The sequence below is a fragment of the Oncorhynchus gorbuscha genome, linkage group LG17, assembly GCF_021184085.1.
Source record: "Oncorhynchus gorbuscha isolate QuinsamMale2020 ecotype Even-year linkage group LG17, OgorEven_v1.0, whole genome shotgun sequence".
NCBI classification, from domain to species: domain Eukaryota; kingdom Metazoa; phylum Chordata; class Actinopteri; order Salmoniformes; family Salmonidae; genus Oncorhynchus; species Oncorhynchus gorbuscha.
This window is the reverse complement of record NC_060189.1, coordinates 24,078,281-24,098,232: the sequence shown is the minus strand read 5'-3', so window position 1 is coordinate 24,098,232 and position 19,952 is coordinate 24,078,281. Positions and strand designations below refer to the sequence as shown.

General features: G+C 44.1%; 1 protein-coding gene across 1 annotated transcript; it reads right to left on the bottom strand.

Annotated features, from left to right (window-relative positions):
* Positions 1-788: 788 nt before the first annotated feature.
* LOC124002120 (prospero homeobox protein 1-like) lies at positions 789-19,394 on the bottom strand. The gene is made up of 5 exons (XM_046309399.1): positions 19,296-19,394; positions 14,431-16,063; positions 12,897-13,006; positions 11,629-11,823; positions 789-2,478 (listed from the first exon to the last, which is right to left on the bottom strand). Exons 2-5 carry the CDS (start codon positions 15,980-15,982, stop codon positions 2,311-2,313), a joined length of 2,025 nt encoding a protein of 674 aa, XP_046165355.1. The 5' UTR covers positions 15,983-16,063; positions 19,296-19,394; the 3' UTR covers positions 789-2,310.
* Between the last annotated feature and the right edge of the window lie 558 nt (positions 19,395-19,952).

Genomic DNA, 19,952 nt, shown 5'->3' with positions numbered 1-19,952 from the left:
ATATTTTTAAAATTCCTATTCATTTATGTTTATAAGAAGTCAAAGCTGTAGCTACAGCATGTTTATTCGTACATTTAAGGGTATTGTAATGATAGTCTTTTGATAGATTTATAATCAATCATCATGGCTGAATGTCATGGCAGGTTTTAAGTTGAAAGGCTTGGATTGAGCTAACAGCAGGCGGCTCTCTATCAGATAACAGGGAGAGGAACCACACCATTCATAGTTGTCGTGTCACAGTGTGTGTGTGTTTGTAAAGTGACTAACACGCTTTGAGCGGGCCGGTGCCTGGAAGAAAAAGTCAACGGGTTTGTGGAATTTTGCTTTGGTGGCACATCTCTGATATGAGGTCACATTGGGCATTACTCATTAGGAGGGAATGCATTGTGTCTGTTTTTAAGACAAGGCAGTTGTTCGCATCCGCGCTGCCCGCAGAATGAATGCAGGCCTTAGAAAGTTGACTTGTATTGGCTTCGGTGAACAATGTGAGCAACATAGTTTGTAGGACTTCAAACAGCTGTCTTTAATGACATGGATTAGAGGTACCTTAGTGGCTCAGAATTGAGGCAGAATACTTTATATGGGTTGTTACAAACATTAGTACTTCAAATGTCAATTATATTTACTAAATGTTTGGCAATGCCTGAAACTAATTGTGAAATAATTCAATAAAATAAAATTGTGCTTGTTTACATTTAAGAAATTTTAGTAGACACTCTCACCCAGAGCAACTTACAATCAGTTATAACGAAACAAGACGTCACAAGATGAAGTTAAGTGCAGCTTTAATCTATCAACTGGACTATCAAATAATCACTCAAAATATGGTGTCTATGGAAGTAAGATGACAGTAGGCCATAGACTATAGCAATAGGCACACAAACATCTAAACAGCTTTTTTTTGTAAGTTTCTGGTCATTTGCAATATTTACATGTTATTAGGTTATTTATTTGGTCTTAAACACTTTAGGGTATCCAAATGTAATTGTAGCGTATTTACATTTACATAAGACACTTGATACGAATGAATCTTTCTCTCACCTATAGAGACGATTAAATCCCATGTCCATTGAGGAAACATAAGTCAAATATGTATAAAAAGTACAAATTTCTTAACACTTGTAAGTCTACCAGACCTAGCAAGTACACTATAGTACTGAAACACTGCCTTTAAATATCAGTAAATCTACAAACATGCAACTACATATTGTATTAATTGAATCCACATGGAAACACAACGACACAGTAATAACATATGCACTCAGCTGAGTCTTTAAAAAAACTCAGTAACACTTTACTTGACACCCACGGTCATAATCATGTCATAATATGTCATAACAACTGACATAACTTGTCATAACCTGTTATAACATGGTCATAACACTGTCATGACACATATATTTCAACCTGTTGTGACACATATTTCGTTATTTTATGGCTGGTTATGACACCTACATAATTAGTGTCAAAACCCACAAAACCTACCACACAAGGCAAAAACCTACCACACAAGGCAAAAACCTACCACACAAGGCAAAAACCTACCACACAAGGCAAAACATTCCATAACACCATAGCCTACGTGTCAACAGTATGTTTATGTTATATATATATATATATATATATTTTTTTTTATTGAACATATTGAATTATCATTTTAATTGCGCAAACATTGATGTCAGACATGCACCTTCCCCAATGCTCTGTTGATGATGACTGGGATGAATGCAGGAGCAGATTTCAGGGGCAAATGACTGATGACCGATATAAGGGAATGTACGTGATAGGCCTTTTTGGCTTATATGATTACGATGGTCATAACGCTTCTTGACAGTGTCATAGAGTGTAATTTCTACAAGTTATTTAAAATATGATGAAAAAAACATGACTAAAGAATTCATAACAACAACAGAATATTGAAGAAACAAACTTTCAAATGAAAGGAAACTTCTTGGCAGGGAAAAAAAAGATTTTGAATATATGTGGGTTGTGAACCTCTTATGTAGGTGTCATAATCAGCTGTTGTGAGATATTATGACATGGTTATGACCTTGGTGTCAAGTATGTGTTACCAAAGACTCATAGGAGAGAGCTGAAGCAGTGTTATAATGTGTTTACTGAGACTGTAAAAAGTGTGTGCCATAAGTAGGTTCCTGCTGTGTATAATACATCATTTACAACATCATGTTTTTTCCAGAATTTCCTCACTAAAATCCAATTCATTGGCAACGGGTTAAAATCAGAAATTATTGTCATTGCATGACTTCAAAATGTCCTTCCTTCCTTGAGCATGGCTTTTGCTTGCTCTGTCTATAGGCAGGTGGATGATTTGAACTCATCTGGGACATCACTGTCCAGCTTACAGATGACCTTGTAGATTGCCTTCTTCCAAGAGGGGTCAGAATCTTTAGCAGTTGAAATGGCGTTGAAAAACTCCTGAAGAGTAATTTCAGAAACCTCAAGGAATCTCTCAGGAACCTGTTGGTAGAGGGATCAAACACAATGTTGTGCTTAAAGTCAAGTATCATCATAAGCACCTGCACTGGTAGCAACAAAAATCTAAGCCAACAGCTTAGATGTTGTGAGTGGAAAAGCACTTCAGTCGATGGTAAGTATGTTGTCTCATTGATTTACATTACTGGTGCTCTGTGTAATGTCTGCTTCCAACTCACACTCTCAAACAAGTAGATCCCCCTGAACGCAGCTCACTCTCCAGATCCCAATCATCTTAATTCTGATCACCTGTTCACACACCTGTATGTCATTTACACACACTATTTAGTTCAGTTCTTTGCACCCCATCATTGTGAGGTATTGTTTGTTTTGATACACATTCTATTCGGGGGCTATGTTTATTTCCGTATTAGTCCTCCTGTGTATCGTAGTTTTTTGGCCATCCTCACTAACGACGCCTTTTTGCCTATTCCCTGCCTGTACTTTTGCAGATTTCCTGTCGTCAACCTCTTGCCTGATCTCCCTGACTATGTTATTAGCCTTTCCCTGCCTGTACTGTTACTGTTTTGGCGTCCCTGTGTGTGACCTTCTGCCTGTCCCTGGACAAAGCTACCTGCCTCTTCCTGTGGTCCTTTGCTAATAAACACATGCTGCGCCCTGCGCTTAAAACCAGCACTCTGTCTCCCATCGTCTTTCATTACACTCTGAACCAACACTGTGGAACCCAGACCTATGAGCATGTTTTTCACAAACGGACAGCTCCTTGTTCTTTGTCCTCTCTGTCCGTTCCGAATCATTAGTCGTCTGTGGTGGGATTCTGCTTTGACTTTTTAGCCTTAAATTTAACTGTTCGGAAAGAGAGAAAGCACCAAGCCTTCCCAGGAATTTCACTCTGCTCTCAACAAAGATCATCAGGTCGAGGCTTGGATGTTGGGACAAGGATCTATCCGGTGCAATTATTTCCCATAGACCAGCTAACAGTCAAGTTCTTGGCATAACTTATTTTTCTTTGCCCTCATCTCCCAACACAAAGCATCCCTGGAAAAGGAATGTCTTGGTCCCAAGGTAAAGAAAATGGTCTCTGCTCTTTCCCACCAAACAGCCTTCTCCCTCTGAATTTACAGCGTCTTTCTCAGCATTCCGCGTCAGTAGCAATCTGAGCCTCGCTCAGGCGTACTGGTCCTCTAATCCAGGGTTGTTTTAGTGGGATTCATGCGGCTTCCTCTTCCCACAGTTTGATAACGCATCGCTCTAGAGTCTAGATAATGGCTGTGAAGCCACAGGTGCAGAGTGACACATGGGTCAGGGCAAGGACACGGTCAGACGTGGCCGCAGCCACAGAGGTAGGAGTTAGCTGACCAGACCAGAATCACAGAAGTAAGAGATAGCTGACCAGACCAGAACCACAGAGGTACTGTAGGAGATAGCTGACCAGACCAGAACCACAGAGGTACTGTAGGAGATAGCTGACCAGACCAAAACCACAGAGGTAGGAGTTAGCTGACCAGAATCACAGAAGTAAGAGATAGCTGACCAGACCAGAACCACAGAGGTACTGTAGGAGATTGCTGACCAGACCAGAATCACAGAGGTAGGAGATAGCTGACCAGACCAGAACCACAGAGGTACTGTAGGAGATAGCTGACCAGAACAGAATCACAGAGGTAGGAGATAGCTGACCAGACCAGAACCACAGAGGTAGGAGATAGTTGACCAGACCAGAACCACAGAGGTACTGTAGGAGATAGCTGACCAGACCAGAATCACAGAGGTAGGAGATAGCTGACCAGACCAGAAACACAGAGGTACTGTAGGAGATAGCTGACCAGACCAGAACCACAGAGGTAGGAGATAGCTGACCAGACCAGAACCACAGAGGTAGGAGATAGCTGACCAGACCAGAACCACAGAGGTACTGTAGGAGATAGCTGACCAGAACAGAATCACAGAGGTAGGAGATAGCTGACCAGACCAGAACCACAGAGGTAGGAGATAGCTGACCAGACCAGAACCACAGAGGTACTGTAGGAGATAGCTGACCAGACCAGAATCACAGAGGTAGGAGATAGCTGACAAGACCAGAACCACAGAGGTAGGAGATAGCTGACCAGACCAGAACCACAGAGGTAGGAGATAGCTGACCAGACCAGAACCACAGAGGTAGGAGATAGCTGACCAGACCAGAATCACAGAGGTAGGAGATAGCTGACCAGACCAGAATCACAGAGGTAGGAGATAGCTGACCAGACCAGAACCACAGAGGTAGGAGATAGCTGACCAGACTAGAATCACAGAGGTAGGAGATAGCTGACCAGACCAGAATCACATAGGTAGGAGATAGCTGACCAGACCAGAATCACAGAGGTAGGAGATAGCTGACCAGACCAGAATCACAGAGGTAGGAGATAGCTGACCAGACCAGAATCACAGAGGTAGGAGATAGCTGACCAGACCAGAACCACAGAGGTAGGAGATAGCTGACCAGACTAGAATCACAGAGGTAGGAGATAGCTGACCAGACCAGAATCACATAGGTAGGAGATAGCTGACCAGACCTGAACCACAGAGGTAGGAGATAGCTGACCAGACCAGAACCACAGAGGTAGGAGATAGCTGACAAGACCAGAACCACAGAGGTAGGAGATAGCTGACAAGACCAGAACCACAGAGGTAGGAGATAGCTGACAAGACCAGAACCACAGAGGTAGGAGGTAGCTGACCAGACCAGAACCACAGAGGTAGGAGATAGCTGACAAGACCAGAACCACAGAGGTAGGAGATAGCTGACAAGACCAGAACCACAGAGGTAGGAGATAGCTGACAAGACCAGAACCACAGAGGTAGGAGGTAGCTGACAAGACCAGAACCACAGAGGTAGGAGATAGCTGACAAGACCAGAACCACAGAGGTAGGAGGTAGCTGACAAGACCAGAACCACAGAGGTAGGAGGTAGCTGACAAGACCAGAACCACAGAGGTAGGAGATAGCTGACAAGACCAGAACCACAGAGGTAGGAGATAGCTGACAAGACCAGAACCACAGAGGTAGGAGGTAGCTGACAAGACCAGAACCACAGAGGTAGGAGATAGCTGACAAGACCAGAACCACAGAGGTAGGAGATAGCTGACAAGACCAGAACCACAGAGGTAGGAGATAGCTGACAAGACCAGAACCACAGAGGTAGGAGGTAGCTGACAAGACCAGAACCACAGAGGTAGGAGATAGCTGACAAGACCAGAACCACAGAGGTAGGACGTAGCTGACAAGACCAGAACCACAGAGGTAGGAGGTAGCTGACAAGACCAGAACCACAGAGGTAGGAGATAGCTGACAAGACCAGAACCACAGAGGTAGGAGATAGCTGACAAGACCAGAATCACAGAGGTAGGAGATAGCTGACAAGACCAGAACCACAGAGGTAGGAGGTAGCTGACCAGACCAGAACCACAGAGGTAGGAGATAGCTGACCAGACCAGAACCACAGAGGTAGGAGATAGCTGACCAGACCAGAACCACAGAGGTAGGAGATAGCTGACCAGACCAGAATCACAGAGGTAGGAGATAGCTGACCAGACCAGAATCACAGAGGTAGGAGATAGCTGACCAGACCAGAATCACAGAGGTAGGAGATAGCTGACCAGACCAGAATCACAGAGGTAGGAGATAGCTGACCAGACCAGAACCACAGAGGTAGGAGATAGCTGACCAGACTAGAATCACAGAGGTAGGAGATAGCTGACCAGACCAGAATCACATAGGTAGGAGATAGCTGACCAGACCAGAACCACAGAGGTAGGAGATAGCTGACCAGACCAGAATCACAGAGGTAGGAGATAGCTGACCAGACCAGAATCACAGAGGTAGGAGATAGCTGACCAGACCAGAACCACAGAGGTAGGAGATAGCTGACCAGACTAGAATCACAGAGGTAGGAGATAGCTGACCAGACCAGAATCACATAGGTAGGAGATAGCTGACCAGACCAGAACCACAGAGGTAGGAGATAGCTGACAAGACCAGAACCACAGAGGTAGGAGATAGCTGACAAGACCAGAACCACAGAGGTAGGAGATAGCTGACAAGACCAGAACCACAGAGGTAGGAGATAGCTGACAAGACCAGAACCACAGAGGTAGGAGGTAGCTGACCAGACCAGAACCACAGAGGTAGGAGATAGCTGACAAGACCAGAACCACAGAGGTAGGAGATAGCTGACAAGACCAGAACCACAGAGGTAGGAGGTAGCTGACAAGACCAGAACCACAGAGGTAGGAGATAGCTGACAAGACCAGAACCACAGAGGTAGGAGATAGCTGACAAGACCAGAACCACAGAGGTAGGAGATAGCTGACAAGACCAGAACCACAGAGGTAGGAGGTAGCTGACAAGACCAGAACCACAGAGGTAGGAGATAGCTGACAAGACCAGAACCACAGAGGTAGGAGGTAGCTGACAAGACCAGAACCACAGAGGTAGGGTAGGAGATAGCTGACAAGACCAGAACCACAGAGGTAGGAGATAGCTGACAAGACCAGAACCACAGAGGTAGGAGATAGCTGACAAGACCAGAATCACAGAGGTAGGAGATAGCTGACAAGACCAGAACCACAGAGGTAGGAGATAGCTGACCAGACCAGAACCACAGAGGTAGGAGATAGCTGACAAGACCAGAACCACAGAGGTAGGAGATAGCTGACCAGACCAGAACCACAGAGGTAGGAGAGCTAGCTGACCAGAACCAGAATCACAGAGGTAGGAGATAGCTGACAAGACCAGAACCACAGAGGTAGGAGATAGCTGACCAGACCAGAACCACAGAGGTAGGAGATAGCTGACAAGACCAGAACCACAGAGGTAGGAGGTAGCTGACCAGACCAGAACCACAGAGGTAGGAGATAGCTGACAAGATCAGAACCACAGAGGTAGGAGATAGCTGACAAGACCAGAACCACAGAGGTAGGAGATAGCTGACAAGACCAGAACCACAGAGGTAGGAGGTAGCTGACAACCAGAACCAGAACCACAGAGGTAGGAGATAGCTGACAAGACCAGAACCACAGAGGTAGGAGGTAGCTGACAAGACCAGAACCACAGAGGTAGGAGGTAGCTGACAAGACCAGAACCACAGAGGTAGGAGATAGCTGACAAGACCAGAACCACAGAGGTAGGAGATAGCTGACAAGACCAGAACCACAGAGGTAGGAGATAGCTGACAAGACCAGAACCACAGAGGTAGGAGATAGCTGACAAGACCAGAACCACAGAGGTAGGAGATAGCTGACAAGACCAGAACCACAGAGGTAGGAGATAGCTGACAAGACCAGAACCACAGAGGTAGGAGGTAGCTGACAAGACCAGAACCACAGAGGTAGGAGATAGCTGACAAGACCAGAACCACAGAGGTAGGAGGTAGCTGACAAGACCAGAACCACAGAGGTAGGAGATAGCTGACAAGACCAGAACCACAGAGGTAGGAGATAGCTGACAAGACCAGAACCACAGAGGTAGGAGATAGCTGACAAGACCAGAATCACAGAGGTAGGAGATAGCTGACAAGACCAGAACCACAGAGGTAGGAGATAGCTGACCAGACCAGAACCACAGAACCACAGAGGTAGGAGATAGCTGACCAGACCAGAACCACAGAGGTAGGAGATAGCTGACCAGACCAGAACCACAGAGGTAGGAGATAGCTGACCAGACCAGAATCACAGAGGTAGGAGATAGCTGACCAGACCAGAATCACAGAGGTAGGAGATAGCTGACCAGACCAGAACCACAGAGGTAGGAGATAGCTGACCAGACTAGAATCACAGAGGTAGGAGATAGCTGACCAGACCAGAATCACATAGGTAGGAGATAGCTGACCAGACCAGAACCACAGAGGTAGGAGATAGCTGACAAGACCAGAACCACAGAGGTAGGAGATAGCTGACAAGACCTGAACCACAGAGGTAGGAGGTAGCTGACCAGACCAGAACCACAGAGGTAGGAGATAGCTGACAAGACCAGAACCACAGAGGTAGGAGATAGCTGACCAGACCAGAACCACAGAGGTAGGAGATAGCTGACAAGACCAGAACCACAGAGGTAGGAGATAGCTGACCAGACCAGAACCACAGAGGTAGGAGATAGCTGACCAGACCAGAACCACAGAGGTAGGAGATAGCTGACCAGACCAGAATCACAGAGGTAGGAGATAGCTGACCAGACCAGAATCACAGAGGTAGGAGATAGACAAGACCAGAACCACAGAGGTAGGAGATAGCTGACCAGACCAGAACCACAGAGGTAGGAGATAGCTGACCAGACTAGAATCACAGAGGTAGGAGATAGCTGACCAGACCACAGAGGTAGAGAACAGAGGTAGGAGATAGCTCACAGAACCACAGGTAGGAGATAGCTGACAAGACCAGAACCACAGAGGTAGGAGATAGCTGACAAGACCAGAACCACAGAGGTAGGAGATAGCTGACAAGACCAGAACCACAGAGGTAGGAGATAGCTGACAAGACCAGAACCACAGAGGTAGGAGATAGCTGACAAGACCAGAACCACAGAGGTAGGAGATAGCTGACAAGACCAGAACCACAGAGGTAGGAGAGCTGACAAGACCAGAACCACAGAGGTAGGAGATAGCAAGACCAGAACCACAGAGGTAGGAGATAGCTGACAAGACCAGAACCACAGAGGTAGGAGATAGGAGACTGACAAGACCAGAACCACAGAGGTAGGAGGTAGCTGACAAGACCAGAACCACAGAGGTAGGAGATAGCTGACAAGACCAGAACCACAGAGGTAGGAGGTAGCTGACAAGACCAGAACCACAGAGGTAGGAGGTAGCTGACAAGACCAGAACCACAGAGGTAGGAGATAGCTGACAAGACCAGAACCACAGAGGTAGGAGATAGCTGACAAGACCAGAATCACAGAGGTAGGAGATAGCTGACAAGACCAGAACCACAGAGGTAGGAGACCAGAACCACAGCTGACCAGACCAGAACCACAGAGGTAGGAGATAGCTGACCAGACCAGAACCACAGAGGTAGGAGATAGCTGACCAGACCAGAACCACAGAGGTAGGAGATAGCTGACCAGACCAGAATCACAGAGGTAGGAGATAGCTGACCAGACCAGAACCACAGAGGTAGGAGATAGCTGACCAGACTAGAATCACAGAGGTAGGAGATAGCTGACCAGACCAGAATCACATAGGTAGGAGATAGCTGACCAGACCAGAACCACAGAGGTAGGAGATAGCTGACAAGACCAGAACCACAGAGGTAGGAGATAGCTGACAAGACCTGAACCACAGAGGTAGGAGGTAGCTGACCAGACCAGATCCACAGAGGTAGGAGATAGCTGACAAGACCAGAACCACAGAGGTAGGAGATAGCTGACCAGACCAGAACCACAGAGGTAGGAGATAGCTGACAAGACCAGAACCACAGAGGTAGGAGATAGCTGACCAGACCAGAACCACAGAGGTAGGAGATAGCTGACCAGACCAGAACCACAGAGGTAGGAGATAGCTGACCAGACCAGAATCACAGAGGTAGGAGATAGCTGACCAGACCAGAATCACAGAGGTAGGAGATAGCTGACCAGACCAGAACCACAGAGGTAGGAGATAGCTGACCAGACTAGAATCACAGAGGTAGGAGATAGCTGACCAGACCAGAATCACATAGGTAGGAGATAGCTGACCAGACCAGAACCACAGAGGTAGGAGATAGCTGACAAGACCAGAACCACAGAGGTAGGAGATAGCTGACAAGACCAGAACCACAGAGGTAGGAGATAGCTGACAAGACCAGAACCACAGAGGTAGGAGATAGCTGACAAGACCAGAACCACAGAGGTAGGAGGTAGCTGACCAGACCAGAACCACAGAGGTAGGAGATAGCTGACAAGACCAGAACCACAGAGGTAGGAGATAGCTGACAAGACCAGAACCACAGAGGTAGGAGGTAGCTGACAAGACCAGAACCACAGAGGTAGGAGATAGCTGACAAGACCAGAACCACAGAGGTAGGAGATAGCTGACAAGACCAGAACCACAGAGGTAGGAGATAGCTGACAAGACCAGAACCACAGAGGTAGGAGGTAGCTGACAAGACCAGAACCACAGAGGTAGGAGATAGCTGACAAGACCAGAACCACAGAGGTAGGAGGTAGCTGACAAGACCAGAACCACAGAGGTAGGAGGTAGCTGACAAGACCAGAACCACAGAGGTAGGAGATAGCTGACAAGACCAGAACCACAGAGGTAGGAGATAGCTGACAAGACCAGAATCACAGAGGTAGGAGATAGCTGACAAGACCAGAACCACAGAGGTAGGAGATAGCTGACCAGACCAGAACCACAGAGGTAGGAGATAGCTGACAAGACCAGAACCACAGAGGTAGGAGATAGCTGACCAGACCAGAACCACAGAGGTAGGAGATAGCTGACCAGACCAGAATCACAGAGGTAGGAGATAGCTGACAAGACCAGAACCACAGAGGTAGGAGATAGCTGACCAGACCAGAACCACAGAGGTAGGAGATAGCTGACCAGACCAGAACCACAGAGGTAGGAGATAGCTGACCAGACCAGAACCACAGAGGTAGGAGATAGCTGATCAGACCAGAACCACAGAGGTAGGAGATATCTGACAAGACCAGAACCACAGAGGTAGGAGATAGCTGACCAGACCAGAACCACAGAGGTAGGAGATAGCTGACCAGACCAGAATCACAGAGGTAGGAGATAGCTGACCAGACCAGGAACATTTAACACCCATATTTCTGTGAGGAGTTCTCTGATAAGCTAATGAAGGTGTATTACATTTATATTACATCACACACACAATATATCACATTCATGCCAAAACAACTGTATTTTTTAGCTCACTTTAATACAAATTGTAGTTTCCAATTGTTTCTCTCAGGACAAAAAACACAGAATTGGCTGTATAAACTGAGGAGTGTTGATGAAAGCAGAATGAACACACTGTTCCCATACATAAACATAATTCACTCAATTTACTTTGGAAAGGGAGGGTGTTAATGTAATATCTAATGATTTAAAGGTCATGGAAAAACATTGACGAGCTTATATACAGTATATAGTTACATTGGATACCAGGGGAGGAGCTGACCATATGGTAAGATACAAATATTTTGACTTACCTGGAAGTCATTGGCTTTGTTGTAGTGCATGTTGAGGGCTCTGAACAGCTCAGAGTCTCTGCTGATGGACATGTCTTTCACATCCCTGACCCCGTCCACTATGGCCTGGCGGGCAAACTTCTCCATCTGGATGTAGTAAAACTCCCGGAAGTTACTGAACCACTTGATGAGCTGAGAGGTGATGCAGCGATTGAACTGGGGACACAAGGACAACAACAAGTTTGAGAAGATGTCCTGATTTTGTCATTATCAACCAAGTCACGATCGACTCGATATCAAGATGTTTGGGGGGAAAAACGGTCGAATTTCTTTTTCATTATTGACTTGTAAAACCTTCCACAAGACAATAAATGTATGTATGGATTGTATGTTTAGCCTTGGTCTGTCATTTTATTCGATGTTAATTACTCTGATCTTTTCCCACCAATTTACTGAATGAAAAAAACATCTGTCAAAGCCATGTATTTCCAATCTCAGTCTTGACATTAGCCTTCTTATTCTATCTCTTCATCCAGAGAAAAAGAAAGAAGAACACCCAAGGGCTGGGCAGGCATCAAAGACCTTTCTTTTCTCTGGTGTTTTCGGACGGTGAGAAAGCCGCAGAGCAGCGTAAGGACAGAAGGAAGCTTCCCTCTCAATGACTCTGCCTGATAGGATTGATACAGACACCCGGATTAGAACTGTCTTTTGTTCAGTGCCACTTCCCACCACAGGGTCGTGGGCAAGGAGGAGACGCAGTGGGCTGCTGGCTGCAGGTCTCCCCCATGACCTTAGGGGTCAGACAGAGTAGTGAGGAGGCCTGGGCCAGACACGGACAGGCTCCAGTAGGACATGTCCCGGCCATGGTGGAAGGAGAGGAAACATGAGAGGAGACACACAGGGCACACAGACATACGGAATACCGTGGTTAGGCCCAGAGTTTGCCTCACAGCCTGCCTGCCTGCATTTCAAAAACCTGCCCTGTGTTGACGCCAAATGACAGTGGCTTTATTACAGAGGCTTTTGTCACTCCATTTGCTGACTGGAGTGGCTTTTAAAATAAATAATGCCTCTCTATCTCCCTGACCTATGCCCCAGGACATGCTACTGGCTTAACAGCTTTGTTTTTCTAAACCGTGTCTTCTTTTGTTTCCTTCCTCCAACCCACTTCTCATTCTGCCCCCAAAATACACCCACGGGTATTCTATAGGCAAATATGGTGAACGTAGAACAAACTATTAATCCTAGCAGGAAATACTATCATGTTCAATGATGATGTGATTGGTTACCTTGACATCTGGAAAGAAGGTTTTCAGCACATTGGAGCTGGGGTAACGGGTGTAGAAGAACATCAGCTTAGCTTTCTTCAGATGGTTGGGGGTTAGGCCTTGCTGGATGTGTCATTATGTTAAGTACTTTCAGTCAATCACAATACAGTTCAAATACAATGTTCAAAGTGTTAATGGACTAGAATACTAGGTTGCTTCTGTCTCCAGTTAAAATGGATGACACTAAATAACAGCTCTGCGGTAACCAGGAAGTCAACAATGACCCTACAACAATATTCATTAGATTAGGGATTTTAATTAGTGACTGGGGCTCTGTTGCAGCTATTTCATTGTATTAAACTAATCAAATGTTTAACATTTAAAAATACATTTTTGTCACTGCATTGGTATTTTCCTAAGTTATATTTTATATCATCCCTCTGAATAAATATAAAACATATCCTGAGAGAGAGCTGATAATATTATTCTCCAGATACTTACAACCAAGGACAATGACCACTTCGGAGCATGTTAAGGATCTTCACATAACTTTGAGTTGTTCAGTAGCTTAAATATATAATCACACAAGAGCTGCCTTACAACGGTTTACCTGTGATGTCTCTATAACATATTCGATTTTTGAAAAATGATCCCCCAAAATGTAAAAATGATCCAAATGTGTTTTATATAATAGTGATTATGGACATAATTATTATTACGCTGCTTATGATAATGTTATTATATTAATAATTATCATTATAGTTATCATAATCATTCATGGTGTGGTTGAAAATATTCTCACTGGATTATATTTCTTGGATTGCTTGTCTCTTATTTTCCAAAAACATTATTTATAAAATGTACTCATTCATGTACTTTATAAATCTATATATTTGTTTAATGGCTGTGTATGTATGCTCAAGAAGACAAGTGTTCTGCTGGGGAGGCACTTCTGCTTTCCACAGGCACTCAGCACTGACCTTTCAGATACACCCCTATCACACTGATGATAGAGAAATATATTCTGTACCTTTTCAAGTCTGAAAAAACACTGTTTCCTGGACAGAAACTGATGCTTTCTCTGCCTTTGAAAATTGGCTTTTGTTCCTGACAATTCTTATCAAAGCCTTGTATTCCTTTTTATTTGTCTTTTTCTAGACTTAAAGTCATTACTCTGCTCAGATTAAAGAAGACGCTATAATTTTCTGTGTGGTTAGCAAGATCAAAGAAAAGAAACATTTCCTTGAAGTCTGTTTTACTGGAATTGCTCGTGCTGCAATGAACCTCCACAAGTCTTTGTTGAACTGGGAAGGAAAAACACAGGGAGTTTGAATACTGAGGTACTGGATACTAAGGTATATATCAGATAACAAAATATTACTAAACATTTAGGTTTCAGTGTGTATGTAATCCTCTATAGGTTATCTTAGTGGGGAAAAAATATAATACCATTTTATTCATACAGCCATTAATTATATCAAATCCTACGCAATTCTAGACGTTAACTGTGACACTATGAGAGTAAGAGATTTTTCAGGCCAGTAAAAGGATATATTGAGAGACATATAGGAGTTTCTCTCTGCTATGCTCTGCAGGTCCCCACACTCCATCTTGACATGAGGGAGACACAGACTGTCCACGGTCACTGGACCCAGGCCTGATGGGTGATGGTGGTGGGCCAGGTGGCTGGATGTCACTTTGGACCTCATGGACCAGGGTAGGTCCACCGAGTTTGGTGAGGTTCTGTCCATGGATGGGGGCATGCATGGGAGACCTCCGAAGTTAGTGTGGGGCCCGTATTTGAGGAGGTGTTCCAGCATTCGACTGTCATGGAGAGGTGTGCTGTAGTTGAACTGGAATGGAGACTGGTGTAAGGGATAGGGCCTCTTCACCGTCGGGGTAACTGAGCTAAGCTGGCTCAGGGGCGGCTTACGGACCACTAGAGACAGAGCTTCGGTCTGATCCTTAGGACAGCAAGCCTCACTTCTCTCATAGTGCTCTAGAGCCTGGGGTTTGACTGACTCCTCAGTGTGTGATTGCTCCTGGTTACAGGGTACCTGGCTCTTCCTCTCAGCTCCCATAATGACGTGCTCTGGGGTGTGACACGTGCGCTGATGAGATGACTGGTTGAGCCCCGTGGAGGAGAGTTTCTTGAACACCATATCTACACTCTCACTCACCGCTTTGGAGAGCTCATGCTTCAGAGTCTCCTGTAGGTTCTTGCCTTCCCTTTGATGTGTCAGATAACTTCTGTCTGTCTTCACTCTGTCCTTACAGCCCCCTTTACCACTGTCATGCTTCCTCTCTAACTCCTCATCCATGTTTATACGGAACATGAACCCAGACTCTTTGCTTGGTGTGGTGTCATCATTTCCAGGAGGGCTGGCTGTGCCTGTGTCATCTCTGTCTTCGTGCACAGCGTCGTCCTGGTTATAAACCTGTAAGAACTTATCCTGGAGCTGTCTCAGGATTCTCTGCATGCTCTGGAGCTGCACCTTCAGTTTGTGGCACTCTTCATCCTTACTGCTGCTGCTGCTACTGCTGCCTCTGTTAGCTGGAGCTGCCGCATTGAGACTGTGCTCCTGATGCTGGGGGAGCATATGTTTACGTTTGTTCTCCCTGTAGGCCTCTCTAGCCTCCCTGGTGTCTGACTCAACCCTTTCACTGTCCCCATGGAGCCTGCTGTTGGGAGACCCCGCCATGCTGCGGATGATGTTCTCCACACGGGCACGTTTGGCCTGGAGGTGATCACTCAGGGGCCTGTCCTCCTCAGGGCTGACCGTGGTCGAGAGGTGCCTGCCTGGGGATGCAGACTCTGCCGCGCTGTCCTTGGAAGAGACACTGCTCTGGTCCTCCTGACTGTAGTCAGCCATTGTGGAGCTGGACACAGTCGATGTGGGTAGGTAGAAATGGCTTTCGTCCAGAGCCTTCTTGTTGTGGATGGTTTTGCGCAGGAGGTGAGAGATGATGGATCCATTGGAGTATGAAATTAGAGGCTCATCATACATGTTTCTACGGAAGCAGGGGATCATGAGCCCAGCCTTGTTATCCTCCAGACCACCGTCACTGGGGTTGTGCATGTTCTGGTCAGGGAGGCTCAGGTTCATGCTCACTGTGCAACCTTTTTACTAGCTGTGTCAGGACACCTTGGAGTGAGTCAGTATGAGATGACTGGACCTCAGACTGCTCTAGAAAAAGTCAGGGGAAAAAGGAACATACCGTAAATCTCTCATTCTGTACACTATCTATAGTACAGTATATATTTGAGCAGTATAGCACACTTAACAATATTTTTGATTCATATGGTTGTGTTTTGGGGAAAGTAGAAAGTTAAACATACAAAACATAGAGCAGAGGACTTGCACCAGAACACTTCGGCTACTAAATGTTAGTAGAAAGCTCTCCCTCATTTCTCTACTACATAACACTTAGATTCAATCAACTCTGTTGAATATAATTTATGTAATCATGGTGGGAAACAATAATCTCCTCCCACCATTATGCTTATGACACCTGAGTTAGGAGCTTAAAGTAGTGATGTCCACCACCACGCATTTTTATTTATTTAAGTAATATAAAATATAATGCAATAGCCTCACATTTTGAGAACATGACATTTAATCTGGGATCTTATAATGACTACCTCAGCTAACAAAGTTGTTATTACATATTTATAGCATGGAATATCAAACGACCCGTCGCTCATTATATGAAGACCCTCAGATTTATAAGTGAAATCTCTAAGATCTCAAGGCACAGGGGAGTGCACACTGGTGTCTCCCTTTCATCTTGGGTTGGAGATAGTCAATATGAATGATAAAAAGAATAGCAGTTTTATACTCATGAAAGGTATTCTTTAATCAGTATATGAAAGGCAAGAAAAGATTCCGAAAAACCACAAAGGTTCAATGTACAGGTAACTGCCAAAATAATGGAAACACTTGAGTAATGGAAACACTTGAGGGATACAAATTACATTAAAAGCAGGTTCTTCCACACAGGTGTGGTTCCTGAGTTAATTAAGAAATTAACATCCCTTATGTTCATGTATAAAAATACTGGTCAGGCCCTTATTTTGGCTTCCATGGCTATGCCCCCATATGATGACAATGTTTCCATCCACAGGGCATGAGTGGTCACTGAAAGGTTTAATGAGCATGAAGATGATGTAAACCATATGCTATGGCCTTGTCAGTCATCAGATCTCAACCCAATTGAACACTTATGGGAGATTCTGGAATGGCGCCTGAGACAGCGTTTTCCACCACCATCAACAAAACACCAAATGATGGAATTTCTCATGGAAGAATGGTGTTGCATCCCTCCAATATAGTTCCAGACACTTGTAGAATCTATGCCAAGGTGCATTGAAGCTGTTCTGGCTCATGGTGTCCCAACACCCTATTAAGTCACCACTTGGGCGGCAGCGTAGCCTAGTGGTTAGAGCGTTGGACTAGTAACCGGAAGGTTGTGAGTTCAAACCCCTGAGCTGACAAGGTACAAATCTGTCGTTCTGCCACTGAACAGGCAGTTAACCCACTGTTCCCAGGCCGTCATTGAAAATAAGAATATGTTCTTAACTGACTTGCCTGGTTAAATAAAGGTAAAATGTTGGTGTTTCCTTTATTTTGGCAGTTATCTGTATATTATTAAGATAAAAATAAAGGGATTCATATTTTAATCTCTCTGCGTTAAATTGTAGTTTCTTAGTAAGTGGAGTTTATTCCGATGTGTGGACCATGTATGCACTGTTTTAAAATCTCTGTAAAAACAATAGGTTAAGTTGGCTCGTAAAAAATGTATCCTGGTGAAAACATGCATGGATCGAATACACCTTTAACTACAAATTACAAATTACAGAATTTCAGTCTATAAAAACAAAACAACTAATTTGTGAGAGATCCACATTTTATATATTTCTATTTCACCTATTCCTCACACCATAAACCTCTATTTTTATATAAGTCCAAAATAACCATAAGCCTTGAGCCAATAACATGAACCATTTTTTACAATAACAATTTATGAGAGGACAAAACAACTAAAAAAGTTGTAAAAAGAGGCATCCTCAATAAATACAGTGAAGTCATTCATATTCCACATACAGCACCTATCCCAGGTGTCATAATTTACAGCACCTATCCCAGGTGTCATAATTTACAGCACCTATCCCAGGTGTGATAATTTACAGCACCTATCCCAGGTGTCATAATTTACAGCACCTATCCCAGGTGTGATAATTTACAGCACCTATCCCAGGTGTGATAATTTACAGCACCTATCCCAGGTGTCATAATTTACAGCACCTATCCCAGGTGTCATAATTTACAGCACCTATCCCAGGTGTGATAATTTACAGCACCTATCCCAGGTGTCATAATTTACAGCACCTATCCCAGGTGTCATAATTTACAGAACCTATCCCAGGTGTGATAATTTACAGCACCTATCCCAGGTGTCATAATTTACAGCACCTATCCCAGGTGTCATAATTTACAGCACCTATCCCAGGTGTCAAAATTTACAGAACCTATCTCAGGTGTCATAATTTACAGCACCTATCCCAGGTGTCATAATTTACAGCACCTATCCCAGGTGTCATCATTTACAGCACCTATCCCAGGTGTCATAATTTACAGCACATTCCATATTGTATACCTGGTATATGACTGAAGAGCAGATAGTCTCTACACTTGATTTACAGTTTAAATAAGGACTATTTCATCATTATTTCATCTAATTTATTTGATGGAAACCCTCCTTGAAACTTTTAGTAAAGCGAGCCTAATTAATATATAGTAAGGTAACGCTATCTAATATATCGTATTCTTTAGGCAACTCATGATGAAAGGTACATTATGAAGTACTTTTCTTTTGATCAATCCTTAACGAGGCAAGCTATTCTACCATAATACCAAACAGCCTATACATCAATCTGCATAGAAATGACGAAACAATCCAAAAAACTGTAATCAATATAATCAATATGAATATATTTTCACAAGACAAGCATTACAAACTGTTACAGTGCAGCTTGTATCAGTCATGAAAAGTATATGTGCTTATTGATGATGAGATAAGTTGAGAGTTCTTGTCCATCAAATGTTTGATAAGTTTGTCCATCAAATGTTTGATAAGTTAGTCTAACATCACCTTAAAATACCAAATAAACGTGCCTTTATTACGTGAATGATTGATAGAAACAAAAACAAAAAACGTACAGATTTCAACATTGAAATCATAAGCAGCCAAGTTATTTGGACGTGGACAATGCTGTCCATTATTGACATCAACTAAGGTCAACCAACAATCAATCATAGCCATTAGTTTTGAAAATGCGGATGCATCTGAGTTATTTAGACTTGGTTGTCATCATGAGCATGTGCCAAAGTAAAATAACACAGAGCATGTGAACCTTACCTGTTACGTTGAGTAGAGTCGGGTCGGGTTATACGCCGAGTGAAGAGATGAGATGAGTGCGGGAGAGACTGTCATTGTATCAAATAGAAACAGAGGCGTGGCCTCGGAGTTGACTCAAACAACTGGGAAAGTGAAGAGACAAACATATAAAGGATTGTCATTCAAAAGAACTCCTCAATACAAATGAGTTGAGCTCATATTAGTTGCTTTTAGATTTAAAAAAACAACAACTAATTTACAACAAATCTATGGATTGGCATAATAGGCCAATATTTCAGAGCGGTGAGTTAGTACAATTTGCAAGAAAACTGATTATGGAATTTGAAAACAATATAGGCTACCATTTGTGGTGAACTCATAGTTTGTTTTAGGCACTAACTTTATTGAGTGTAGACTAGAATAAATCACATTGTCAACGATTCGATTGGCCTACCATAAGTCAAATGTATATACGCATTACTGTAAATCGCTTTGGATAAAAGCGTCTGCTAAATGGCATATGTCATGTTACCATTTAAAAAAAGTTATATTACACATTAATAAACTGTCATAAAAATACACATGTATAATAATAGTATTATGCAATTATATTTAGCCAATCCTAGATGAGTAAATATAAAACATACTTAAGCTATTTTATTGTAGCTCATTCATTCC